Below are 20,249 nucleotides of genomic sequence, written 5' to 3' on the forward strand. Positions count from 1 at the left end.
CAGTTAATACATGCTTTCCAAAAACGTTATTTGCGTCACGCAAACGAGGTGTGGCTATTTGCGCTGGCGTTAGTGAATTAGACGCTGCATATCAATGAGTTTCATTTGCATTGGGGTGGGCATATTTTGCGTCAAATCTATGCAAATTACCTCATTTACATACGCGCAAATACCACCGGCGCACCGTGACACAATCTGTTCGGCAGAGCACTTCGTGACGGATATCCCCATTTGCGCGTGTTTAGTGAATTAGGCGCTCGCAGATTGTTCCATTTTTCCCGGTTAGCGCGGTGCAAAGGCGACGCAAACCTTTAGTGAATAGGCCCCAAAGTTTTTTGATGTAAATATTAGGGGTGTGAATTGCCTAGTACCTGACGATTCGATTCGTATCACGATTCACAGGTCACGATTCGATTCGATACCGATTAATCCCGATACGAATTAGATTGTTGCGATTTTTTTCATTCAAATTTAGAAAATACGAATCAGTAAGCTTGTAGAGTGTAAGATTTATATGAAAATGTATTATTTATTTATCTGAAATTTCAGTCTTATAGAGGTTGTAATCTGTTTCATGTTTGAACAGCATTAAAATAAAATATTAAGGCTTAATGTTCCGTTCATATAACATTCTTCCATGCTCAAGGTGTGAATCCTAAAAAAAAAAAAAAAAAAAAAAAAAAAAAATCGATACTGCCGATTATTGAATCGATTCGCGAATCGCGCGATGTAGTATCGCGATATATCGCCGAATCGATTTTTTTAAAAACCCCTAGTAAATATAAACTAATGCTGAAATCCAACTTAAATCAAAATTTGGGTTACGTCTAGAGATGTAACGATATCCAAACATCACGATCACGATACGATAATTATCACGGTATTGTGGGGGGGTTGGCGGTATAAAAAAAGGTCACAATATTGTAAAAAAAAAACAAAAAAACAAAAAAACAAAAAACAATACAACACAATATTGTGCTTTTATACATAAAAGCAATGCATATAAACCACCTACAATTTCTAATAACAATATAGAGGCGCTTACTTGCTAATGCACACATTAAGTTCACAAGCATATTACGTTCCCCTTCATCTGACAATTAGCACAGATTTTAAACATAGAAGGCCAAAACATCTCTAATGAAAATTAAATTGCACTAATGATGGAAACAAACAGATGGACCAACCTGGATCAACCTGACTTTTTAAACAGATATGTTCCCTTTAAATATTGTGAACATGACGACGGCGATATTATGGCAGTTGTAATATCACGATATCATGATATTATCGTTACATCCCTAGTTACGTCATGTCAGAATGAGGGGCCTGCACAAAACAGAGCACACTGAACACTTGGGGGTGTTTGTACTCCAAAAATAAAGCATGTTGTCCTTTTTTTTTTTTCCCGAACTCCATTTTATTTTTAACTCCATATCCAGCCTGAGCCAAATGATCCATTTTTTTTTTTTTACCATATTCTGTGCTTTCAGTGAGGTCATTTATAAACAGGTTTCCTGCAAGTTGGTTTACCCTACTCAACCATGAAAAAGTCTATTTGGCCCTCCTCCAGGCAGGAGGCTGCAGTCCATTCGGACCAGAAATCTAACTCACAGGTGTCAAAGTCCGGTTCTTGAGGGCCAGAGTCCTGCATGTTTTCAAGGTTTCCCTATCCAACACACCTGATTCAATGATCCTTATCAGGCTCCTATAGAGCTTGCTGATGAGATTGAATATGAATCAGCTGTGTTGGATGTGGAAAACCTTTAAAACATGTAGGACTCCGGGTCCGAGGACCGGACTTTGACACCACTGCTCTAACTACATGCACAACTTGGTCCCTTTGGCAATCAGAGTGATGAACACTAAATAAGATGCTGTCGCTTAGAACTACCTACTATATACTTAATGGTTGTTCTACATGAAAAAATATTGGGAATGCACCTTTCACTGACAATAGCAATAACAAAAAAAATCTATTCTGTTTCTAAGAGTGTGATCGTTCAGGATGTGCCTCAAATGTTAAATGAAGCACCTATAAGCATAGTGCATCAACGTGAATAAAGAAGTTGACTGGAATGTATTAAAATGAAATTAAATGCAAGAATGTCCCAAAGCTGGTGAAGCGAAAGATGTATAGCTCAAAGGTTTTTTTTTTCCCCTTTGCACACTTTTCACCATGTTTGAGAGGAAAAAACAACAACAAGATAAGTAGCAATATATTCCCTATGGGGTTAACCTGTTGGGTTGAGCTGTTGTTCCCCCTCTCAGGAATATTCAGATGAGCAGTGTTTTTACAGTGAGGAAAAAAAAACATCAGCCTGTCGCAAGTGTGTGTGGCCCACTGGGAAGCCTGGTCGAGGTACCTGCGTGTGCTTGCGTGGGTGCGTGGGTGTGTGTGTGTGTGTGGGGGGGGGGTGGGGGGGATCTGTGACCTACTTTCTTCCACAAGAATTAAGTAGGTGAGTACACGGTGAACGACCCACTTGTGTGATAAGAAGAAAGTTTCCTGCAACATCTGTTAAGGCAATTGGAACAAAGTGGTCACCCTTAGAAAAACTTGAGCTGTATAAGATACGCAGTACATAGATATATGCATCATCATCATTTTGAACAGTTATATCATTGTGACTATAGGTGTATGTGTAATAACATGATTGATTGTTTTTTTGGTGGGTATTTTTGTCTTCCAGTGAGCACTGTCCTGCAAAGTCCGGTCTTCACCAAACAGCCTGGTAGCATTGTGTACCCTGTGGAATCTGTGGAGAAGAACAGAGAGGTGCTATTCAGCTGCGAAGCTCAAGCAAGCCCACCTCCAGTGTATCGGTGAGTAGCAGTGACTCTGACTCGCAAAGCTCAGTGGATGTTTCATAAGCACGCTCCATGAAATTTTTTGTGTTGGCAATGATTCACCCCGGTCCCCCCACCTTGCACGCTACTGGTGGATGGGTGACTGCTGCGTCAACTCTTCTTAATAAGCATCACGCAGCTTTAATTGGTTTTAAAGAAAAGTTGAATTTGTCAAGTCAGAAGGGGGCTTATTGTAAGCTAACACATGATAATGCTGAGGCTTGCATAAGCTGAAGCCTTGTAGGTAATGAAAAGCCACCGTGCAACACAGATATATGTGGACAACAAGAGTCTGTTTTTCAGTACTATCAACATATTTCCTCAATAAATCATCACATTCGGTTTGAAATGTAACTTCAGACTGTCATCCTTAATTCAAGAGGTTGCGCAGGAGGTCGGAGCTCAGGCCGATCTCAAACTTCTGAGTTTCCTCCCAGGACATGCTTCTCTGTAGCAATCTTTAGTTGCTGCTTGTTTGTAGGTCTTGGTGCCATAACGGTTGTCCGCAGTAAGTGCAAAGCATATACCGCATACAATAATCTAATTTGCCCGAGGCAGACATGTGTCATGTTGAAATTCCAAATTTTTATAGTCTATGCAGGAAGGTAGCCTCTATGATATATAGGCCTACAGTATATAAATAAATCCAGTATACCAAATGGCAGTGATATCAAACATAAGGCCCGCGGGCCGGATCAGGCCCGGAAAGGGTCTTAATGCGGCCCGCGAGATGATTTTGCAAAGTAAAAAAATAAAATAAAATTGTAATGTCGGACTAATTAATCAGCCGTTCACAATTAAAACATAATAAATTTGTATGTTCACAAGCAGTCCACAGATGAATCGTTATGAATTTCATTATTTTACACACAACTTAAAGTTATGGTTTGTTGAATTATTGTTTATTTATTTATTTATTTATTTATTTATTTATTTATTTTAATCATACACCAACATAAACGTGTTAAATATGACACAAATTCAATTACTGGTAGCAAAAATAAGACATGACAAGGATTAGCGTCCTTATAACGTGATTAACTGCGCCACGCAATGCAATGCATTCTGGGAACAATTTATATATATATATATATATATATATATATATATATATATATATATATATATATATATATATATATATATTGTTTCGCTACCTTCCATTTACATTTGTGTAATTTTTTGGAACAATATGATTACAGTTAAGCACCGTCATTTAGGGCTGGTCCACGAAAATCTGCGTATAAATGACGGCAATTGTTTTTAAGTTATATACCGTTATTTTACTGATGCGGCCCACTTGGTAATATATTTTCCTCCATGCGGCCCCTGAGCTAACAAGAGTTTGACACCCCTGCCATATGGCAATATGAGTTCTTTTAAAAACATCTATATGTCATTAAAATGTTTGAATAATAAATAAATACTAAAATAGAATTGTATTTTTTGATCAGTTTAATGAATATCTTTTAAAAATTCTGACAATGGTATGTGTCTTTCGTATTCCATTTCCAAACAGAACATCAGAAAAATAATTATTAGTCATATTTCTTTTTTGTGATTGATTCAAATTAAGGCATCCGGCTTAACAAAGTGAACAGCCCGCCCAACATTTAAAGCCTCATAAGCCAGATGGTGTTGTATTTATGCCACTGTGTACACGGTCTGTTACATGATTGCATAAAGCATGTGCCTTAAAGTGGAGCTGCTGTTGTTGCCTGCATGAATCACTGTAAATAGAGTTATTAAATAATGTAGTTAACACTGCTTGACATATTCATAATATGCTGTGATGCATTTCCAGGACCCAAATAAATGCATCCTCAATGCTTTGAATTGATCTGGCATATTACTTATTAAAAACAAAACAAAACAAACAGGTGTGTAACGAATGTAAAGAATGGTTATAAATAGAAAATAGTGTGGGCACAAAAATATGTAGACTTATCAGAGCCTGCAGTAGCGCTATTAGGATGTGTTGGATTTATTTTTTATTTTTTTTGCTCTTCAGTGGAAGGATCAGCAAAGCTTTTCAAAAAACAGGAAATTGAGGCACTCAAAGTCATTGCGGATAAAAGGACTTTATTATGACATGGGCAGTTGATTAAAAAGTTGCACTGCAAAATTCCCTGACGAAGGCCTGCAAGTTTTGGGGGCGGGTGCTGTTTGCCTCATTTTCCCCAATGTATTTTAATGGACATCAATTATACGCAAATTTTGGCTATTTGGCTTATTTCCCAATTCCCCGGCAAATAGTGGGGGTTGACTGTAGAGTAAAGAAACAAGTTGTTTAACTAGATATTGCTCCATCTTCTAATTGGATCGGGGACTTTTTTTTTTTTTTTTTTTACTTGCTGATCAGTTACAAAATCATGACCGTGTAAAGTCTGGTGATTTTGTGTATGTCGTATTTTTTCCACTGGTCCCCAAACACCAGTGACTCTGTTCAAGGACACACTCACTCCGCCTTTTTTTTTTTCTTTTTTTTCTTTTTTAATACCTTCGTGTATCTATGTGCAATATTCCCTACTCAACATTGAAGACAAATATATTTTATTCAATCCAAACTGAAAAATTGTGTTCTCCAAATATACAGTACTAGGTCAATGCTTAGCCGTTGGACACCTGCTGCAATTTATACTTAATTATGCTTTCATAATCCTTACAAACAAGAAAAATTGTCATCTTTACCAGTATAGAATGCAAGTGAGAGGCATGTGTTTCAATTGTGGAACAATAATGATTTACAACTCAAGTTTATGCTGTTTGACTGCAGTCTAGAAAGATGGATGTTCCACAATTATGGTTGCTTAGGTCCTTGGCACCACAGTAGTTCATGACTGCTGGGATTAACGTATGAAGTGGACAAATTGTTGCGCTTCACACACGCACACACAAAAACTATTTGACGAATACACGTGCCAACGTTGATGTAATCCATTTTTTAATTTTCTGTTTTTAGATGGAAACTTAATGGCACAGAAATCAGCCCCAAATCTGGATCTCACTACAGTTTATCTGGAGGCAACCTCAGAATCAGTCATCTGAACAAAGACCAAGATGCTGGAACATATCAGTGCCTCGCCTCCAACGCTTTTGGAACCATCGTCAGCCGAGAGGCCAGTCTAACATTTGCATGTGAGTCTCAATTGTTACAATGAACAAGAAATACAACCAACATACAGAATCGCAACTTCATCAACGAGTTTTTAGCATTCCTCTTCAGCAGCTTAAAACAAATCTACAGTGATCATGAACTCAAATGTTTGTTTGTTTTTTATGCATGAGCCTTTACCAGCTGATTTTATGTGCGAGAGGTGATGCATACATAAATCAAATAAAATAAAATAAATAATAATAATAATAATCATCATCATCATCATCATCATCATCATCATCATAATAATAATCATCATCATCATCATAAAAGAAAAGAAAATAATGGAACGATCAAATTCCTCTTGGAAATGTCATTTTATTGTCCGCATCGGCAAGAATATACTACCCATTATGATCACTGGTACCTGGCCGAAACATCCAAGTCACAATTGAGTAGTGCTGTCACTAACGACTTTTTTAAAAATCGACTTGCCTATCAATTATTCCGGACTAATAGCCCTTGCCGCTCCAAATTAACCCCCCCATTTTTTCCCCTTATTTGTTTATTTATTTATTTATTTAGTCCACCAAGGTTGAACCCGAGTAGAATTCAGTGGATATGAATGAACTAACACCAACAAAATTAGCCTATGCTAAACGATTAATAATCACGATTAGCATTCGCCCTGAATAAACTCGAATCACTTACTTGGTGTATTTTTCTTGAAAATCACTTCACAGTCCAACATAATGAAAAATCCAATTTGATCACAATATTAATGTACTTAAATAGCACTTCATCTTCATCATATGTTTACTAAGCCTGACGTATCCTCTTGTCTTGTTCAAACATATTGAGTTGTCGAAGCCTACAATGGCCATTGATGAAAGCATACTAACGGTACCGCACACGCACAGAAAGGTTTTCCAAATAACTCACATTATGCTCCAAGATCCCGCACCATCACCCTAGTTCCATTCCATTCATTCATTCTCTTGACCGCTTATTCCTCACAAGGGTCGCGGGGGGTCCTGGAGCCTATCTCAGCTGGCTTTGGGCAGTAGGCGGGGTAAACCCTGGACTGGTCGCCAGCCAATCGCAGGGCACACAGAGACGACAACCATCCACACTCACAAGCACACTTAGGGACAATTTGGAGCGCTCAATTAACCTGCCATGCATGTCTATGTAATGTGGGAGGACACCGGAGTACCCGGAAAAGACCCACGCGGGCACGGGGAGAACATGCAAACTCCACCCAGGAAGGCCGGAGCCTGGACTCGAACCCGAGTCCTCAGAACTGGGAGGCGGACGTGCTAACCAGTCATCCACCGTGCCGCCTAGTTCCATTCCATTCCATTCAAATCCATAAATGTCCGAAGTAAGTTTGTTTCTACCACCAGCGTCCATGCAAGTGCGAGTGAGGAAGGAAAAAAAAAAAAAAACTCGAACAAGATAGGAAATAGATACGGATACGTCTTCTTTCTTTTTTTTTTTTTGCCCTATGTGTATATTTACAAAATGTATAGTGCAAAACTAGTGAAGTGAGTAAGAGGAGCGACCAACCCGGCGGGTGCAGAAGGCGCGCCCGCCCCCCAGCACCCATCAACCCCCCCCCCATCTAGCACCCCGACAGGTGGACAGGGCCAGCGCAGCAGGGCAACCGGACAGCCCATTGGCCACCGGAGCCCGCCCGGGGTGCCAGGAGTTCTACCGAAGTAGGGCAGGCCGCAAACCCCCGCCCGGTCCCCGGAGCCCGACACCCGGGAAGAGGGAGCCCCAGGCCCAGGGGGCGGGGGGGTGGGGGGGTGGGGGGAGGAGACGACAAGAAGGTGAAATGGCGGCTAGATATGTCTTATGCCTGTTGCGGATGCGTCGGGCGGACCGCCATCTTACGTGTGTCTGGCCGGCAGCAATAAATTCATTTAAGCTCTTATTTATTTAGCGATTTTGAGGCGGATTGTTTTGTTACAAACATAAGACATGTAGCAATGCTAATTTTCTCCCTTTTCAGTCTAAAGAGATCACAAACCTTCCGAAGCATCTGAGTGAGTGTTGGTGAATTTTTAATCCGTCAGCAATAAGTGTCCGTGCCGAACCGAAATATTCATTCCGGGTGTCCCGGCAACGTCCAGGTGCTGCAAATAAGTTTTTTTAAAATGATTAAAATAGCTTCGACACATGCATTTTTGCATCGGCCACTTTTTCTAGTCGACCTTAGTCGACTTTTATTCCCAGCCCTACAATTGAGAGAACGTTTTATATTTTTTTCGACAAATCTATACTATTGATCAGTCTACATTTTTTTGGCAAATTATTCACCGGTGTTGAAAACGTCTTGCACACTTTGATGACGCAAAGTTAATGTTTGAATAAATATGCTGTATTGGGGGTCTCAAAAGTGATGATTTTGGAGGTACGAGGATTCGGACCGACGCCATCTATTTATGAAACATTGTATTTGTATGAGGTAATGGTGTACCATTTTACATAATCGGTGACTAGAATCAATTGACATACTAATCAAGGACAGCAAGTATTGAGCGGGAGCGCCCATCAGTTATCCTAGCCTCAGGAGGTGGACAGCCACAACCCTTGTGAGTAGCATCATCCATCAAAAGTTTGTGACACAGAGAAGAAGAGGGCAAACAATTTGGAAAGTGGCCAATTTCAAAGAATAACCTTGGAGGCATTCTGCTGCATGTGGACTAACATTGTTTTCTGCTGAAAAATAAGTTTTGCAGAACAGCGTGGTTATTCTTTTACACAATCATGAGATGTTTGTACAGCAATTTCACAGTCTGGGAAGATCATTTCTTCACTATGGTGAGTTAAATTGGTTCTAACAGTATGTATGTAGTTTTAAGCACACATTTAACTATCTTAGTGTTCCCCAAACACATTGGTTTAAGTTAAACAATTTCCTGTGGTGTGCTGTGAAAATACCCTGCGACTTAACACCATTACCGCCTTTTAGAACAATTAGTCACCAGCAACAAGATTAAGACTGCTCTGATGTCTAATTAAAGGGGATGCCTCACACGTTGAACCAAATGACTATTTTAGAAGGCAGAGCATGTTCTTCAAAAAAGCACTTTGCTCTCCTGAATACACAAGTCAAACTCTAACTTGTCTGGATTTCATGATGATTTTAATATTACAGTCCAAAACCACACTTTAAAAAATAACATATTTTCGCTAACTTCACCAAAAGAGAAAACAGACTTTGTCATTGTAGAACTTATTTTTTTGTTTTTGTTGAAAATAAAATATCTAGGCATGTTCGATACTACTATTTTCAGTACTCAGTACTCAACTCTTCAGTACTCACCGATACCAATGCAAAAGGATATTTTGATACATAAAATTTCCATAAAAACAATGACAGATAATTTTCAAGAATAACCTATGCACTGAATCCCAAAATAACAAATTTCCTTAAAATTGCATGACATTAGTGGCAATTTTCAGTATTTCAGTATATCATTTTTCCAGTTTGTTCATCCATCCATCCATCCATCCATTATCTCAACCGCTTATCCTCACGAGGGTTGCGGCTGTTCTGGAGCCTGTCCAAGGTGTCTTTAGGCACACCCTGAATTTGTTGCCAGCCAATCACAGGGCACACACAGAACAACAATCACTCACGCTCACACCTACGCACAATTCAGAGTGTTCAATTAACCTACCAGACATGCTTTTCGGAATGTGGGAGGGGATTGGAATTCCCAGAGAAAATCCACATAGGCACAGAGAGAACATGCAAACTCCACCCAGAAAGATTGGAGCCCGAATTCAATCTCACAACCTCTGCATTTGGAGGCGGATTTGTTAACCACTTAATCACCGTGCCGCCCTAATTTGTTAATAAGACATATTTTGTATTGAACACGTAATAAAATCAATAAAAAAATAAATAAATAAAATGAAACAAATAATCCAGTGGTGTTGTAGTCCAACTTCTTTATTAGTAATATTAATAGGAATATGAGAATTCCTCCCGTTGCCCTATCCTCCCTTATCGGCTAGATGTCTGCGCTGCAAGGCGGCCTAGTGGTTAGCACGCCCGCCTCCCAGTTCTGAGGACTCCGGTTAGAGTCCAGGCTCCTTATTTATGTTATGTAGGTTTTATCCTATACAGTAGCATTCCTGTTTTGTGAGACAAACGTGCACTCTCACTAATGTGGATAGATGACAAATAGATAGGGCAAGAAACTCTGCCAGGTTTCTAAATTGCCATTTTAACTTATCTATCATCAAACAAAGTTACTAGTAAACAATATGACAATGAAACATTCTTCCTAATTTACAACACATAATCTAACTTCTTTGTACCACAATTGTTCCCACAACAAGGATTATTTGGATGACAACAAAAATGATTTGAAATATCCCCATAGCTTAAATTATGAGAATTTGGATACATCAAAACATAAATGAGAGAAGGCAACCAAATCAGCAAAGAATGTGCTCACCTTTCCGAAATGGTTTCAAGCGATGAGATGGACCGCTTGTAAGGAATGTGTATATTTATAACTGTAAATGATTGCCTCCATTTTTTACCTGACAATCATTAATGACCTCAGGTTTTATTAGAGAAGTAAGTATGTCTTCTGTCAAACCAAAGTCAAATTAGAAAGAAAGCTCATTTCTAAGCAAAAGGTCACAATCTAACAGAAAGAAATTGCATAATTTATTGAATCCTTTTACCAATCCTTTTTAAAAAGCCAACAGATTCCAACAAATGCTCTCTGTGAGGGCTTTGCAGACAACTTCAGAAGTAAAATTTATAGCACAAGGTCCAGTCTTTTAGTTCATCAAATTGTATCCAATTTAATGGTTTTAAGTAAGATTTTAGGGGGTATGCTGGCGGGAGTTTTTATCCAATTATTATTATTATTATTATTTTAGATACAAATATGATATAAGAGATATGTCAATCTGGTTTTATGATGAACCATAGTGCAGAAACTGTCGTTTTAAAAAAATTGACATGATATCAGGTGGAATGTAGACTTGAAATAACTTACAGGCTTGGTGCTACTGGATTTTTGTGCTGCCTTTGATACGTTAGACCACCAGATTTTATTAATCAGACTTAGAAACCTGGTGGGCATCTCTGGTATTGTTTTAACTGGTTTTATTCCTATATCACAGACTGATATTTCATTGTACGTGTAAGTATGGAGAAAGGTTCGTCTGGAACCCATGGAATTAAATGAGGGGTTTCCCAAGGTTCAATTTTAGGTTCATTACTTTGTAATCTTTACATGCGTCCCCTTGGGGATGTCACCAGGAGTGTGTGTCTGTATGGCCATGGGGATGTTGTGGGGAGGAGTGGGTTTTCTTTTTATTGTACTATAGAAATTTAATTGTTCAGCACTTTGAGTTGCATTTAAATGTGTGAAAGGCGCTCTATAAATAAAGTTTGATTGATTTATTGATTAATTGATATGTTCACTCAATATTTTTCAACAGAATGCATGCAGTTATATATTTCATGGCTAAGTTATTCAATACAATTTTTGATATCTTATTTGAATACTAAATTATTAAATAGTTGCAGCCCTACAACTCCCCCATTATATTGTTGTATTTTTATTGTTTAATTGTAAAATCCTTGCTTCAGGTCCCTGGGATGAACATGCAAAGATTTGCTCTTCAAAATTTCAAAGTGGCTCCTCAAATGAAGTCATTGATTAGCAAAACTGCCTCTCAAAGGAAAAAATATATATTTCAGGTTTTGTATCATCTCCATTAAGGAGTACTTTAGCATTTTGTTCTCTTAAAATACTCTAAAGGATGGCATGACACGGTTGTGTATTAGCAGTTGCCCTTTATATTATCAGCTTGAATGTTCTTTCAGTCATGCAGTGGAGTTAATTAAACTAAACCAAGAGTAATAAAGAAGACAGATGACACTGCCCCATACATGCACACCAAACCTCTGACTACAGCTGAAGGCTGCGAAGGTCAGAGCCCAACAATTGATGGAACTGTCATGCTCTCATTGTGGAAAGCAACCAACACAATCAACAGTGTCTGCATTGACTCTTCACCGGTGCCGCATTCCAAATATGGCTGGAGAAATATTAGTGACCTTGCCTACAAACGGCCAAACCTCAGAATCTAATCTGAACAGACCATCATTCACTTGTTGTTAATGTCATCATTTATGCTTGTCTGACAATTGGAAAATACAGAAGACACTTATTGACTTCTTCTTGCTTGAGGAATATTAAGTACAGGGCCTGTCATCCGCATCAATGCTTGTCATGTAATTTATTGTCACACATCGACACTTGCGTCAACAGACTACCGGTCATGCGGATTGATTGGCATGGACTGGCATATATTGCAGCAATAGCTAGTGAGATATAGTCATGCCATTTGTTAGCAGCCATTCTATTTTAACGACCATTGTCAATACAAATTTAGAGCAATATTGAAAATATTATATTACAACACACTTAACTTTAATAACAATTTTGTTATTTTTGTTATATTTTGTTTTGTTTAAACTCTCATCTATTTTTGGTGTATTGCCACCGTCAAGCTGTCATTTGACTGAGAAATTTCTATATCTATAGTCTATACCAGTGGTGTCCAAACTACGGCCCGGGGGCCATTTGCGGCCCGTCGTCCATTTTTCAGTGGCCCGCTACATATGCTAAAACTGGCATTTGACTCAGTTCAAATAAAATAAACAAAACAAAAATGTTTGGAAATGGTCAAAGTAAGAAGGGAGGGTATCGAAAAACAGGTGCCATTAAAGGTTATTTTAGTTAACTAAAACTAATGAAAAAACAAACTAAAATTCAAAAAACAATATTGTTACCGAAATAAAATAAAAACGAAAATGCTTTTAAAAAACGAAAACTAACTGAAACTACCTTTTATGTTTACAAAACTAACTAAAACTAACTATAATTATAGCAAACGTCCTTCATTTTAGACTTTGGCAATTAATTTAAATGCATGAGCCTTTGGGGATGATTTTTAATGTGATTTTTAGTAGATTTATTTTTATATAAACCGGAATAATGATGTTTAAAAGTATGTCACACAGAAGTGACATCATCTAGCAGCAGCCAATAGAAAAGCACCAAAAGATGACATTGCTCGCATGGTGTTTTTTGAATATTGCGCACAAGTAATACACATTTTTTTTTAAACTAATACTAAAACTAACAAACTAAACTAAAACTAAGCATTTTCTAAAGGACTAAACTAATACAAACTAACAGAACCACCCTGAAAACTAATAAAAACTAAGTAAAAAAAATGAAAAATTCCAAAACTATAATAACCCTACTGCCATATTACAAATAACATGTTTTATATACTGTAGCATTTTTCTAAATATGCAAAAGCACAAATAAATTATTTGTACAATTGTTACTACTAAACACAATTTCTCTGAATAACATTATTTGGCCCTTGCGTCCTTCTGATTTTCTGGATGTGGCCCTCAAATGAAAAAGTTTGGACAACCCTAGTCTATACCATAATGTATGCTGTATGTTGAGTTCCTTACTTCTATGTGTTTTGTTGTTGTTGTTGTTGTTGTTGTTGTTGATGTTTTCTTAATTATTTTTGTTATAGGCTATTTGGAAACTCTACCCATCTATCCATTTATTACCAATTTTGGTATTTGTGGTTAAAACGTAATTTTAGATTCTTGACATATTTTAGCAGTTGTCCTACACAATGATGTGAAAAGTGTTGTAATCTGGTCATAAAGGATGGGGAGAATGGTGTGAATTGTGGGAGTATGATGTGTTGTGCAGGCGTTTGCAATGCATCTATGTCATTGTCTAAATTATGAATCATAATCTGGGACATTATTTGTAATGTCAGACAAGGTTTGCGGTAACTGATGCTAATGGGTTCAGATGGGCCATCACTTTTACTTGTTACAAGGCCATTAATCGTTGTTCGCAATTTTCTTACTGGAAAGTTAAATAAATAAATAAATAAATAAATAAATAAATAAATAAATAAATAAAATAAAATAAAAAATAAACAAAAAACAACAATAACAAATTGTGCTTTAAAAATTAAATGCAAATTGTAAATGTATACAGCGTGCTGTCTGAAAAGCCCCGTGTATCTGAAGGCAGTAGTCAGGCTGTGTTGTATGTTGTATTGTTCTAGCTACATCCCTTGGCACAACAATGCCTCCTTTGCTCTTTTTTGGCTGGTGGGAGGCAATTGATTAAGTGGAAATGAACGAGGGAGTTGTACTTCTGTAGGCACCAGCATAAGTGGTACTACGTCTGTCTGAATGAATAGAGCAAATCAGATGTTTTTCCCACACACTTCACAAATCACAAAGCTTTGATGTTAGCCAAAAAACACCCAAAATGCTATTTTCTGAGTAGATGCCGCTTGTTCTTGTCCACTTTGTTTGGGGAGGCTTTTATCTAACCTTCTATCAGGCCTTCAGATGAAAGTAAGTGGCACAGATACTCAAAAAGTGTGCTTTTGTTTGGTCTTGAACAGATTGTCTCGACAAGACTAAAAAAAAATGTGCAGTGCTTTAAGCTTTGTTTGATTGAGATGTTCCTTGTCTTTTCAATGTGTGGGGAGAATTGTGAGCAAAAAGTCAAATCAGGTCATCTTTATTTTATGTATGTGTGTTTGTGTGTCTGAGTGAAAACTACATTGGAAATATATTTGTAATGTTAAGTGGTAGTGACGGGGAGCCATCCATCTATTTTCTGACTTGACGTATCGCTTAGCTTCTCCATAGTCGTGAGGACGTGAGACTTTGAACTGATCGCCAGTCAACTGCATGGTACATATAGACAAACAAATATTCACACTAACAGACAGTTTGGAATTTTCAATTAAATTAAGAAACATGTTTTTTGGAATGTGGAGGAAAACCCACACAAGCATAGGGAGAAACATGCACATGCCACACAGAAAAATTAATGGTTAATTTGAACCCCAGTGACATAATTGAGTGGGACATGTGCAAACCACTAATGCACCATGTCACCGTCTGCAAACTTAGGTAGGTATTTTCATGTAGTCAGTCAAAGTCTCTTTTGATTAGATTTGCACTTACTGTATCAGGTCGAGCTGTCCAAAATGACCAATTTCATGTTTGTGGCTTTCATCATGGGGCAACTCAAGGATGATGCAAACATAGAAAACAATAGTGTTCAATTATGCCTATAGAAGCTATTGAAAACCCCACATTGCCCCAAATTTTTGTTTATACATGTTAGAAGTTAGCATCTTTTGTTTGGACATGCCAATTTAAGTAGAACAAAGAGGTGAAAAACAAGCAAATGGGAATCTCCTTCATCATGCAAAATGATATAGCCCCAAAACACAATGCCAAAACAACAAAAGAGTTGCGTAGAGACAGGAAGCAAAATCTTACATTTCACGTGCTAAGAGGAGAAGTAACCTTGCCCAAAAACAAGCAACAAGAGAATGCAGTGAAAACATGTCAAAGAGTAATAATTTAGAAAAACAAAATGCTGTAGTTGTATAGAAAGCATTTGCAATTAATTCACAATTCTGTTCCAATACTAAAAGAAAAACGTCAATTTCCTAACAAATATACAGTATATAAAATAGAGTGCCTGGAAATAAATGTTGAACTGCTGATCAGTTTTCTCATATACATCAAAATGTTTTCAGTCAAATGTAAAAATAGAGGAATTGCTCATTAACCCCTGCAATAACTTCAATACTTTTCCACTCCATGCTAGTGTTTGTCTGACTGCTTCTTGTGTGTTTTTCAGACCTGGAAAACTTCAAAATCCACAGAAGAAGTTCTGTTTCAGTCAGAGAAGGTCAAGGAGTGGTTCTGTTATGCGGCCCACCACCACATTCGGGAGGTAAAAACTTCAGTTGTTGTGTTCGCTTTAAACAATGCACAAAAGAGTATATGCTCTTTGTTTACACTTGGAATGTTGACAGTATTACTAGTTAACAATTACATAGTTGGGGAGTTATTAATAATTAGGGGTGTGAATTGCCTTGTACCTGACGATTCGATTCATATCACGATTCATAGGTCACGATTCGATTCAATACCGATTAATCCCGATACGAATTTATAAGTTGATTGTTGCGATTTTTTTTTTTTGTACTCAGATTTAGAAAATACTAGTCAGTAAACTTGCACTCTGTAAGATTTGTATGAAAATTTATTATTTATCTGAAACTTCAGTCTTATAACTGTGAGCCACTGTATTTAACAGACAGTTTCATGTTTGAACAGCATTGAAATAAAATATTAAGGCTTAATGTTCCATTAATATAACATTTTTCCATGCTTAACGTGTGAACCCTCACCATAAGTAAGACGTTTTGTTGAATATTTTCCCATCAAAAATGGATGTTTAAAAATCGATTCGGACACCTATTGAATCGATTCGAGACTTGCGTGCTGTAATATCACAATATATTGCCAAATCAATTTTTTTAACACCCCTATTAACTCATTTGCTCCCAATAACGGGTAAATACGTTTTTTTTAATGCTGTACTTGTCCCAAAGATGTATTTATACGTTTTTTTGTTTTGTTTTTTTATGCTAGAGCATACAGAAGGCTTTGATGCAGCCTCTCAGCTGCAAAGAACGGTTGCAGAAATGGTAGTTATTACAAAAACAGCCAGCAGGTGGCAGCAGAACAAAGGAGATCAACCAGGGCCATCTAGAAAAAAAGCTACATTACCTAGAATTTTAAATAGATTTGTGAAAACTGATGAAACTTAGCTCTCTTCTAATGCTAATTGCTGCAAAACGGAAACAGATAGAAACATACTTTTTTTCCCTGATGACTTTAATCTTGCTTTTGGTAGGATCCATACTTTTATAGCAATTGAACACAATATTCTGTGGGCCTTCCAAAATCAGTCAAAATTCAGTAAAACAGCCGGGAGCGAACGGAATTGCTTCTGTGACAATGGCTGGGAGTGAATGAGTTAATAATAATGGATGTTTATAATTAATATTCTTGATTCTGATGCATAACAACCAGATTGCTCTCGTCAAAGGGCTTATGAAATATTAGGATTCAATGTGACATTTTTAGGAGCAGTTACATGGATTTGCTGTGACTTTGGACTTGTCAGTGTCACAAATCTTACTTCTATTTTGACATTCTGTAGTCTGTGTTGTCACTGTCCATGATCAGTTCTGATTTGATGCATCCACATGTGAACATGAACAAATATATATATATATATATATATATATATATATATATATATGTATATATATATATATATATATATCCATCCATCCATTTTCTTGACCGCTTATTCCTCACAAGGGTCGCGGGGGCTGCTGGCGCCTATCTCAGCTGGCTCTGGGCAGTAGGCGGGGGACACCCTGGACTGGTTGCCAACCAATCGCAGGGCAATATATATATATATATATATATATATATATATATATATATATATATACTTCTAAAATAACAAACATGCTCAAACTAACTTTAGTTATTTTTTAATATTAATAATGAATCGTATTCTTTGTTAAGACATTGATCATGATCATTTCTCATAAGATTACATGCAGCAGTTTCTATAAATTTCCATCACTGGTGAGCTAATTTTACAATTAGCTGAGGACACGACTGTGAGCTAATTTTACAATTAGCTCACAGTCGTGTCCTCAGGACGACACATGTTGGTGACCCATGATGTAGTCTCTCTAACTTTGGTATCAACAAATAAGAAAATAATGAAGGTAATAATATAAAGTTTAAGCCAACCAACAACCCCTCCTCTTCATTTTCAAAAATCTCATTTACATTTGAATCTCATTCTGTGAATGATTGGCACTTTCAAGGAAAACCTCTGCACATCCCTATTCAGGACCATATGTTTTCAGACCTTCCTGTAGTGGTGGAAGCCCAAGGCTCTAGTGAGTTTCCACCTGCCAGAGGGAGGTCTCAACGGACACATTATGCATGGCAGGCAGCTGTCTTGGCCTCTGGATGGAGCATGTGCCCATCCATGCAGCAAGACATGTTTGGACAGAAGAAAGAGATGGAAAATGAGTGGGGATGGTGACTGAGTGGGGCCAATTTCAAGGGAATTACTGTGTTTTCCCTGCTTGAAGGAGGGAGTCGCATCTGCTGTACAGACTTTTGAAATGCATGTGGACAATAAGGGACTCTCTGTTTTGGCTTGTTGCTCTTTGTCAGTCTGCTTGTTATTAAATGAAAGCAAGATGCTGTACTGCATTGGGAATTTGTGTGATTCACATGCTAAAAACAGAGTAAACATTAGATTAAAATGAAGTCCCAAAAACAGTCAGGGCAGGGGTTCTACATTTTGTGTGAGTAGGGTGGCCATTTCCATAAAGTCAAAAAGGATGACATATTTAAAAAAACAACAACAACAAAAAAACAAAAAAAAAAAAACATCAGAGGCAGCACGGTGGCTGACTGGTTAGCACATCTGCCTCCCAATACTGAGGACGGAGGATTGAGTCCAGGCTCAGGCCTTCCTGGGTGGAGTTTGCATGTTCTCCCCGTGCCTGCGTGGGTCTTCTCCGGGTACTCCGGTCTCCTCCCACATTCCAAAGACATGCATGGCAGGTTAATTGGGCGCTCCGAATTGTCCCTAGGTGTGCTTGTGAGTGTGGATGCGTGTTCGTCTCTGTGTGCCCTGCGATTGGCTGGCAACCAGTTCAGGGTGTACCCCGCCTACTGTCTGAAGCCAGCTGGGATAGGCTCCAGCACCTCCGCGAACCTTGTGAGGGGAAAAACTTGCTGTGTACATCAACAATAAAGTTTTGCGTGATTTATTGGTCATGTTTGTGCAACTAAATTGTAAAAAATATCAATAAAAAGTCAAACTTTTTTTTTTTTTAACAATTTATTTAGTTTACAGTACTATGTTTTTAAACCACTAAGCAGCGACATGCTTCTGTAACAGTGCAACTTGCCACAAAACATAACTTGTTTTGAAAAGCAAATAATAAGGGAAAACATATCTTCAATGATGACGCACCTGCTGCTCGCCTCTTGCTTTTATGCTTCTCCGTCCCCGCATGACGTTCTATGGCTGCTTTGCCCTGACCGCTCACGTCTACATCACACCGACAAAGCATGCAGAAACTGTGAAACGGGTCTCATTCAGAATTCACCAAGCGTTGGATTGTTCACCCACTAATAGGGAACGTGAGCTGGGATTAGACCGTCGTGAGACAGGTTAGTTTTACCCTACTGATGATGTGTTGCCGCGATAGTAATTCACCCTCTGGGCCAGGAAATTTTGTTCTTTCGTCCATTAAATATTAAAAGATGTCCGGCGTTTTGGCTTTTTTGCAAGTGTTGCCTTTTTGCTGCCTTTTTGTTGCTGTCAAAGAAGACGGCGAGGATATGACGTAGTCAGCCACCTTTGTTTACATTTATTAAACGAATGATATACGATTATTTTTTTTTAAACTGAAGCCACTCTTGGCCAACATGGGGCGAGGCTGATGTTGGGTCACATGAACTCAACAGTGGCTCATTTTCTTGACAATGGAGGACAAACCAGCGTCTTGCTTAGGGTTGCGATGGACGCAGGACACATCACTGAAAATTAGGACTGTCCTGCCTAAATCAGGAAACCTGGCCACCCTAATTTTGACTGATTTCTCAAGACCCGCACAATATTGTGTTCTATGATTATTTATACTTTGAATCTACCAAAAAGAAAGAAGAGACTCCTTCTTTCACCAGAAAACACAATTTCATTTAACTTTTATGTTCTCTAGTAATCAGTTGTACAACCTGGACACCTTTTAAGAATGAATAAATTCAGCTGCTTAGCCCAAAATCTAGAGAAAATTAGATTTTTATTATTATTAAGTAGAACTTTGATGCTAATATGTTTGCTTTCATGTCACCTCTAATATGAACAATTTTACTCTAGAAAGCAATTTAAACAACATTTAAGAATGACTTTTGATTGCAAAATAATCTCTTTAAAGCCCCAGTGTGTAGCTCACGACCGCCATCTATCGGTCAAACAAGATAATGCAATGATTTTAAGCACACGAACTACGGCGTCCCAGAGAGACCCTACTTCAACAGCCTACCACCAATTTCACCGGAACAGAACGCAAACAACTTCTGGTATTCCCTCGAGTGATGACGTAAGTGAATTGCATTTGTTAGACATACTGTACAGATCCCTAATAATTGTGATTTAGTCATTTAATTTCAGAATTAATATTTTTGTCGGCATTGTTTGGAAATACTGTACGTCAGCTAATGATAATGGCTATCTATGTTCATATTTGTTAGTGCAACTAAACCATGCAACAG

The 20,249-nt window shown here is 37.9% G+C and overlaps 1 protein-coding gene across 3 annotated transcripts in view; it reads left to right on the forward strand.

Moving 5' to 3' along the window:
- The window catches only part of LOC144023490 (contactin-4-like), a 177,638-nt gene that overhangs the window by 41,628 nt on the left and 115,761 nt on the right, over window positions 1-20,249 (forward strand). For all 3 annotated transcript variants that reach the window (XM_077529033.1, XM_077529032.1, XM_077529034.1), the window contains exons 3-5: window positions 2,694-2,826; window positions 5,813-5,988; window positions 15,715-15,810. In XM_077529033.1, coding sequence (XP_077385159.1) covers window positions 2,694-2,826; window positions 5,813-5,988; window positions 15,715-15,810 — 405 coding nt within the window. The remainder of the gene's footprint in view (window positions 1-2,693; window positions 2,827-5,812; window positions 5,989-15,714; window positions 15,811-20,249) is intronic.

The sequence above is a fragment of the Festucalex cinctus genome, chromosome 8 (genome assembly GCF_051991245.1).
Source record: "Festucalex cinctus isolate MCC-2025b chromosome 8, RoL_Fcin_1.0, whole genome shotgun sequence".
Lineage (NCBI taxonomy): Eukaryota > Metazoa > Chordata > Actinopteri > Syngnathiformes > Syngnathidae > Festucalex > Festucalex cinctus.